Below are 8,670 nucleotides of genomic sequence, written 5' to 3'. Positions count from 1 at the left end.
ACAGGTTGAGAGCCATATGGCTAAATGAGTCTTACTATCATGTCATGTTTCCAAGAATGTAAAGTATAGCAGTCTTTCTTTTTCTTTTTCCTTTCTTTCTTTCTTTCTTTCTTTCTTTCTTTCTTTCTTTCTTTTAATAATGGTGAGTTACAGGGTCCATCCTTGAGGCCAGAGTGTGTGTGTGTGTGTGTGTGTGTGGTGTGTGTGTCGAGGCCTTGGCTGAAAGCCCTGAAGTTTGCCTCGTGCATGCCCTGTCAGGGCTGTGGATTTGGAAGGACTTCAGATGATCCCTGATGTATATAGCCTGCTCACCTTGCTGGTTGGGAAAGTAGACCTCAGAATCTTAAGTTGAGCCCCCTCAGCATATCGTAGGAAGTGACGAACTTGATACTTGAAGCCACATTTCCTGACTCTCAGTCCCTTCCCTTGACAGTGTTGACTATGCTCTTTGTACTAGTGCCAAATAACATGTCCCCTTTCACATTATTTGACATGCAATGAGTTCAATTATTTATTTATTTTGCATCCAAGTCTCTTGCCAGCCAGGCTGTGTTTTGGCTATAGAAAGCATGCCTTTATTCCTTATGAACCTGGTTCAATAACTATGGAACCAGTGCATGAGCTTTAGAAACAATGGAAGAAATTGTGGTCTCTCTCACGGTCTGGTACAATGACAAGTAGATGCTAAGATGACTAAAGGCCACGGTTAGCTTTCCTACCTGGTGAATAATACACTTGCTGTGGCTGTTTGGGCAGCACAATGGCTGACACACACTATGGGCTTTCTCATGGAACACTATTCTAGAGGCTTCAGTTGCATTTACTCACCTTGCCCTCACAGCTCTCTGATACACTGCCTTCATGAACTTTTTTACCTATACATGGAACTTAACCAAATTGAGACACCAAGCTAGTGCCATGGTACTGGCCGATAGTCCCAGCTCCTGGGGAGGCTGAGGTAGGAGGATGGCGGCCTGAGGAATTGGAAGCCAGCTGGGTAAAATAGTAAGGTATTTCAGAAAACAAAACAACAACCAAAACAAAACGCACAGCACAAACAGATTGGATGATTTGACCTGAACTCAAACAGACACAGATCATGCGCTTTCAACCCAATGGCTATGTTTCATTCAGTAAAGCAAGAACAGAGACAGGGAAGTAAGGCTACCCTTCCCCCTCTCTGGTCGTGTGCAAACCTTGTATTTAAATTTTTAAATGCAAGAGTGATAGTAAAATTAAAATCTCCCCATCTACACCTACATTTTAACTGTTTCTGTGTTTTCTTTAACCAACATAACTCCATTTTTGGTGTGTCAGGTAGCCCAGGCTAGCCTGGACTACTTATCTGAAAATGGCCTTGAACCCCTCCCCCCTTCTCCTCCACCTCCCAAGTGCCTCGAAGGGATTGTTGGAGAATGCCACCACACTTGTCTCCTTCCTTCCTCCTCCTCTTCTTCTAAGTTAAACCGTTTTATTAGAGAAATTAGGACAATCAAACCCTGCCCTCCAGGCAGACAGCAGCAGTCTCCAGCTCGTCAAGCCCGCGCCAGACAACAGCATGACACACTCGGGGACACCCAGCACCTGACTTTCCTCGTGTTGAGTTTTTCACCTCCTTGCTTCAAGGGAAAAAAACTTCCCTAGTTTCCTCGCCAGTAAGACCTCATCTGTCTGGGCGCCCTCTGTTTAAACTTCAGTCCTGGCACCTAACACATCACGCGTGGGATGAGTCACTAGCGGGTCTGTCTCGGAGGCTAAACAGGGTTGTGTCGCCACCAGGGTTGTCATCTTAGTGCCAGCTGCAGACTGCGGGGAGCCTATTGGGAGCTCAAGGTGCTTAGAACCGAAACTCCCTTTCTCTGGACGCCCAGCAAGCATCCCAGTCCGGTGCAAGGCATTTGGCGGGGGGGGGGGGGGGGGGGGGCGAGGTGGCCCCTGCCTGCCCTCTCCTGCCCGGCCAGCCTGACTCCTGGCGGAGCTCTGCCGGCCTCCGGTGCCCCGATCCTGGCCTCCGCCCAGTTCTCCGGCTTCTAAACGCGGCCCGGAGCTACCGGGGGAACTGGAAAAACACTGGCAGGCCGCCCCACCCCCAGGCCGCCCTCGGCGGGCCGGGCGGCCGCGGCTCTGCGGCTGGGGCCTGCTGCCTGGGCGGTGCTGGCCTGGGGCGGGGAAGCGGGGGCGGCGGCCTGCCTGTCAGCGGGAGCGGGCGCGGGCTCGTGTGTCAGCGGCTCCCGCCCCTCGCCGCCCCCGCCGCCGCCCGCCGGGCCTCCCGCCGCCGCCGCCCGCCCTCCCCGCGGCCTGGCAGGCTGCCGGCTGCACAGGCGGGGGTTCGCGCCGTTCTCACGACCTCTCAGGTTGCCTGAGCTCATCTGGGAGCTATTCATTTCCTGCCAGAAAGCAGCCGGGCCTGCTGAGCGAGCCACCTTGGCCGCAGGGCCGCCGGGGCTGGCCGGTGTGGCCGCCCTGGGCCGCTCCCCGCCCGGCCGCGGTCCCCGAGGCCTCCCAGGAACCCCGAGCCACCCGGGGCGGGCGGGCTCGCGGCGGGGGCACTTCGCCCGCCCATCTGGTTGCACTTAGGAGCCCGGAGGAAGCTAGCGGCGGGTTGTTACCGGCCAAAGGGTGTGGGGAAAGTTAATTGACTTTAATGACAGGTTCCCGGTGACGATGAGGGGGTCCAGTTAAACCTCTGGGTCCCCACTGCAAAAACGCGTGGGGGTGGGGAGGGATGAGACCCGAGGAGGGGGCGAGCTTCAGTTGCTCAATCAGGCTCAGGCCCTCACTTCTCGGGATGATGTTAGAGACCTCAGGAGAGCCGAGGCCCCGAGAGTCTCCTAGGAGAGGCTTCCTAAGCCCTTGGCCTCAAGGACAGAGTTTGGAGATGTGCTTTATCGCTGGAGAGATCAGCCCTGCAGGAGCTGGTAGAGGGGCCCAGGCAGCTGGGTGTGCCCTGAGGCGGTATAATTAGGCCAGACCCGGAGGACCTGCAGGGAGGACAGAACAAACTGCGGTGCTTCACCTCTCCCCCAGCTACTTATTTAAGAAACAGCAGGGATGCTGGAGGCAGCAGTGTCTGAGAAATAAATCTAGTCAGTTTATGAACTTGGACCTGTCCTAGAGAAGGGAAATGACTTATCCAAGGGGATGCATGAGTTCAGCGACTTTCAAGAACACGACTGTTCCCAGATAGACATAGTCTTTCTTCCATCCCATATTGTACTGAAAAGGCGTCATCTAATAATGTACACCCAAATTAGGGTTGGGGGAGGCCCCTCTTTTCAAAGAACAAACAGTGGTTTCTGTTTCTCTAACTTTCTTAGTGTCTTTTAGTGATGCTGTGTATACTTTGGTAACATTAATAAAGATGCATGAAGAAATTGAAGTTTTCTTTTTAGTTTCCGCCCCCACCCCTTCTCGGCCCTGTAAATGTTAAAGACTAATGTAAAGGAATTACTTTTATAAAATTGAAATTCTAATGTCTGGATTATTTCTACCAAAGAAGCTAAGAACTCTTGGTGGGGACAGAGGACTGGGTTTACCAGATTTTAGTATTTGAGTTTGGGATGGGTGTCTTAATGGAGCAATTTTTACTACATTTATGTTTAAACAAAAGAGAAAACGAAAAACAAATGGAATGTCAAAGAAGGATGTGTGTGTTTCTTTGGTAAAGGGTGTGTTAGACACCTTTCCTGTACACAAAATAAGGCAAATAGGAGCCAAATTTTCAATATGATGTTTTAAACCTCTCTCTCCAGGGGTCGAGGCTGAAGGTATTGGAAAGAGCCGACTGCTGTCTGCTAGGTCACCCCTGTGGTAGAGCCGCACTCCACACTGGCCTGTGGGAAAGGCTGGAGCCAGGCGGGGGAGAGGTAAGGCTTTTGAAACAAGACAGAAAATCGTTGGCTTTATCTTTGTTAGGAAAGCTTCAAAGATTGATCTCTCCCGCCTCATCCTTCTCCCAGAAGCCGCAGTAGGGAAAGGGGGAGGGGGTGAGAGGCGGGCGGGCGGGCAGGCGGGCGGGGCGGGGGCTGGGAGGAGGACTGCCCGGCGGTGGGGGGAGGAAGGGCGCGCCGGCCAGACCCACAGCGCGGCTGATGTGTCTGGTCTCGCAGGGCTCGTGGTTTTCATTTTCCCAACACCTGGATGCAGTCAAACACCTGGCCAAATCTGACAAAATCTGACAAGCCTTTGTGATGGGATTTGGAAGAAATTCCCTGCAGATCCTGGCACAGTTTAAAGCTGTCCGCTTTGAGTTAGGACTTGTTAAGGAGGGTTGTGTGAGCTGAAACCCGAGACAACCCTTTTGCTTCTATCTGGAGCCCACATCTTGCCTGGAAATGGGGCATGACCAAGCGAAGGGGTCGCTTGCTGTTTGTATTAAAAGGGGGAAAACGGCCTGTGTGCCTGCCAGCGCGGCCCCCACATGCTTTCTCCATTAAAGTCAAGCACAGAAACTTATCAGAAACACATGTCTGCTGTTAATCATCTGGCCCGGGCTCCACTTGGGAGTCTAACTAGCTGTCCCATGGCAGAGGGAATCTGTTGACCTTTTCAGCTTGCTTGAAGAGGGTGCAGAGAGGTAGTTAAAGCTTTGTGCCCTGAGTACTAGGGGATGCGCAGCTGCACCTAAGGATGGGCTAATGAAGATCCTAACACTCGAGGAGGAAGGCTGCAGTGGCTTAGGAGGTTTGTGGCTACCCCAGGGAGTTAGTTAAGTCAGAGTTGCCCATAACTACCTTTCAGAAGGCATAAAATAAGGAATTTGTCTTTAAACATTTTTCTTTCTTTTTTAAATTATGTTTTTTTTTGCAGTCCTTTAGCCCCATCAAATGAATTTTCATAAATTAGGTCTTTTTAGTTTGTGGAGTATTGGTGAAAAAGGTTTGATGGTTTCTGTTTAAAACATTATTAATATATTTTAAATTCTATTTCTGGGTTCCCAGACTACATGTAAATGAATTTCAAGATACTCCTTTTACAATTTTTGAAATAACCAGTTCTAAGACATAAAAGCCTTCACTCTTTTATTATACTTTCTCCAATAAACTTCCCCAAAGGAAGATATTTTAAGAGCATTTTCAAACATCTTTGGCATCACATAAAAAAGAAATCTCGTGTAAAAAACGAAATGTCATCTCAACTTTTATAATACAAAGGCGCAATCCAATATGAACATATAAAATATATACAAATGCAGTGCATGGTCAGTCACTTAATACAGCTCTCTACAAAAAGTAACTTTTTAGAAATTAAAAAAAGCAACAAAGTAGCCACCAAATTATAAAAGTCTTTTCTCCTAATATCCAAGTCGTTTTTAGTGTCCGTTGGGAGAGGTGGGCTAGGGAGTTTAGGGTGAGCAATGGCCTGAGCCCCCTCAGTTCCGCCAGGGTCTCCACATGGAGTCCGCAGTGAGCGAGGAACCGCTGGAAGGAGACACTGCGTTAGGACCAACCGAGGTGCCGCTGTTGCTGGTGTAGACCGGGATGACCGGGCCGCTATGGGCGAAGGCCCCGTTGGGGATGAGGAAGGCAAATTGGCCATCAGGAGCCGGCACCACCTGGAAGCCACCAAAAACCTTGGCAGCCTCTCCAGCCTGGCTGCCCAACTTGCAGGGTGCGCTGCCGGGAGGGGGCGCCGCGCCCCCGGGGATGGGCACAAGCGGTGGCGGCGGCGCGTACGGCGCGTGCTGGGGGCCGCTGGGTCCTGACGGGGGTGGCGGCGGCGCCTGCAAGGCTGGGTGCGGCTGCCCGGGGTAGGTCATGGCGTTGATCTGGGTCATGCAGTTGGCCAGGTGGCCCAGCAACCGAGTGCGCACCTCGGTGTTAACGCCCTCACACGTGGACAGGAAGCGGGTCACCTCGTTCATGCACTCGCTGAAGCCGGCGCGGTACTTCCCCAACACGCTCGGGTCTGTGCTGAGCGCGGCTGCAGACCAGAAGGAGAAAGGACGGGTCACCGAACAGCCCTGGCCCTGGGGGCCACTGCCTCCCGCCCTGGGAGGTCCCCCGCTGCGAGCCTCCGGAACCACCTGGGGTTGGGAGGGTGGGGTAGACTAAGAACCCAGCTCCCTTTCTCTGGGTTGGCGACTTAAGCCAGGACACTCCCTCCATTTAAACCGACCTCAGCTCCAGATCTGCCACCTCTAGCCCCGCGCGCGACGTGACCTTGGGCAATGCCACCCAAGGCGCCTTCTAAGTCCCACTTCCCCTCCTTGTGGCAGCGGTTGGACGGGTGCTAAGCCAGTGACCCCTAGCTTCTCTCCAGCCCCAAACCGCCGTAGTCCTACGTCCCTTCGTCCTCACCAGCTGCCACCACAGCCAAGCCGCCCACCACCCTCTCGGCTACAACCTCTCCCCTCCCTTTCCGGAGCAGTAACAACTTGGGAGTTGTGGCTATAAATAAGACCCAGACCGTGGGGAACGCGGAGTGAGCCAAGGCAGTAAAATGTAGCTGAATGCCTCTCACAACCGCGGGCGGAAGTCTGGAAGAAATCACTGCGGGCGGAGAGGGACACCCGCAGAGAGGGGACGCACGCGCGGTCCTCACCGGTCATCTGCGCCCGCTGCAGGTTCCGGAGGTGCTTCACTGTCATTTCCAGAATGTCTGCCTTCTCCAGCTTGGAATGCCGGGAGCTCTACGCAGAGGAAATAAGGGAAGAAAGTGAGACCCCCACGCTTGTCAACTGCTTCTTGCTCTGAAGGTCCCCAACCCCGCCCGCAAGTCCCACATCCCAGGGCCCTGCGGGAGAGGCCCGGACCTCCCTCCCGCTTAGGGGAAGGCTGTGCTGGCGGGGTGAGATCCTCACACAGCAGGCGAAGAGTTACATTCTTTGTGCCTGAGAAATACCACTGCATTCGTAATAATAAAAATAATAGTAATAAAGCATTGCTCACTTACATCTTTCTTAAGTGCATCCAAAATCAGTGTTTTCAGCTGGCTCAGACTTTCGTTTATTCTTGCTCTTCGCCTCTTCTCCATGATAGGCTTTGATGACTGCAAAGGGGGGAAAAAAGCGGAGATGGGGGTTGAGTTCCCTTGGGATCCGCCATGTAACCCCGAGGTTTTAAGAGGGGAAAGTAAAAGGAGCCTCTTCGCGCTCAACCCACTTAATTTCTAGGAGCTTCAGAGAGACACAGGTACTGGCTTACCTTTCTGTGCTCAGAGGCGGTCTTTGGTTTGTCCGGTGTCGTGTTGACACTGGCTGGGGTAGCAGCCACCGGGGACGAGGAATTTTTCTCCATTATATCAGCTGGCATTTTCTTTCTTTTTTTTTTTTTTTCTTTCTTCTCAGTCCCCAGAGAATTGTATTTTTGGAATCCTTCACGCAAAAAATTATATTATTTTTTGCTTATGCCCTTTTAACTTGATTTTCTTAAGAAAAACTACTAAGCAGCTGAGGGTTTAGTATGTCTTAGGGCTATTTAGTGATCGGTAGCGCTATTCCAGGACCAAGGAGAGAGGTAGACGGGGGGATTCCGCTGTTATCAGCACCAGCTCCAGATCCTGTATGATCTGCAGGCCCTGGCGGCCTCTATATATATCTGGGACTGCACGCGAACGGCTCGTGTGAAACTTCCCAAACTTTCTTTCCCACAGTAACTTTCAGCCAATGGGAGGAAGAGACACGCGGCACCGCTCGTGGACTGCGCCCCCCCATTGGCCGCCAGGCACAAGGTCTGGCGGCCAATGGCGCGCGCCTGAGCCCGGGGCACCGGAGGCTACAACGTCAATCAAAAGGATTTTAACCCTTTGCTGCCTCTTTGCGCTTTGCTTTAGAGAGGACTTTTCCGCCCTGGCTTTGGTGCAGTCTATTTCTTTTGTGGCCATGTCTTTGGATTTTTATTGTCTTTGCCACGTGCAATATAAGCTCTTTGTATAATAAGTTCATTTGAAAAACAGTTTTGGGAAAATATAGACCAAGGCAGAATTTAGTGAATTAAAAACGAGGGAACTCGCGTGCAAGGGTGTGTTACTCTAACACCTAAAGTGAACTCCCTCTCTAATTCTGTATGCTCAGGGGAGTGAAAACTGCTCCTGTAGGGGGAAACAATACCAACCCCCAAACTATTCACTCCCTCACCCCTACCCCACCCCCAAAAGAGAAATGTCTTCACAGGCAGGTTTTTCGGGGCAAAGTGGCTTTTGGATGCCTGTCTCCCGCCCCCAAGCCCGCTTCTTTTTGCTCTCCTGGGAATGGGGCATTGGACCTCACGCTTCTCCAGGAAACAATCAGAATAATTTCCTACTGGGCAGAAAGGAAATGGAATTTCAAATGAAAGATGAACAAGAGGGGCTTTGATAGCAATGCTAAAGGGGCGCGCGCGCTCCTTCGCCACTCTATACCTTTCTCCCCCGCAGGCTCTCGGTTGGCAGTAGGAACGGGCGGCGAGCAGGGAGCCGGCCTCTCCCCTCCTCGCCCTGCGGGCGGCCATAGACGGCCTCTGCGCCTGGCGTGCGAGCCCTTTAAGAGCTCCACCAGCCGAGCTGCAGTTTGACATCAGCCGGCCGGCGAGGGCGCGCCTGGAGTCGGAGCACGTGCCAGGATGTTTTATTGCCGCTGCGGCTGCGGCCGGACCCAGAGGATGTGTGTGTCGTGCGTGTGTGAGTGTGTGTGTGCGCGCGCCCTGGGGGCAGGGAGGCGGGGGCCGGCGGCGGGCGGCCGGGAACGGGGGC

At 52.7% G+C, this 8,670-nt stretch overlaps 1 protein-coding gene and 1 long non-coding RNA gene across 3 annotated transcripts; one reads left to right on the top strand and one right to left on the bottom strand.

The window, feature by feature from the left end:
- Positions 1-2,232: 2,232 nt before the first annotated feature.
- Positions 2,233-4,451, top strand: LOC127226896 (uncharacterized). 2 transcript variants are annotated; one of them, XR_007834942.1, is made up of 3 exons: positions 2,233-2,354; positions 3,753-3,866; positions 4,110-4,451. It is a non-coding gene; the product is annotated as an uncharacterized LOC127226896 (long non-coding RNA). The 2 variants fall into 2 exon arrangements; XR_007834941.1 differs by lacking the exon at positions 2,233-2,354 and adding an exon at positions 2,513-2,619.
- A 553-nt stretch (positions 4,452-5,004) lies between these two features.
- LOC127226887 (transcription factor HES-1) lies at positions 5,005-7,465 on the bottom strand. The gene is made up of 4 exons (XM_051191010.1): positions 7,146-7,465; positions 6,895-6,990; positions 6,544-6,631; positions 5,005-5,922 (listed from the first exon to the last, which is right to left on the bottom strand). Exons 1-4 carry the CDS (start codon positions 7,251-7,253, stop codon positions 5,372-5,374), a joined length of 843 nt encoding a protein of 280 aa, XP_051046967.1. The 5' UTR covers positions 7,254-7,465; the 3' UTR covers positions 5,005-5,371.
- Between the last annotated feature and the right edge of the window lie 1,205 nt (positions 7,466-8,670).

The sequence above is a fragment of the Phodopus roborovskii genome, unplaced genomic scaffold (assembly GCF_943737965.1).
Source record: "Phodopus roborovskii unplaced genomic scaffold, PHOROB, whole genome shotgun sequence".
Taxonomy (NCBI): domain Eukaryota; kingdom Metazoa; phylum Chordata; class Mammalia; order Rodentia; family Cricetidae; genus Phodopus; species Phodopus roborovskii.
This window is presented reverse-complemented; position numbering and strand designations above follow the sequence as displayed.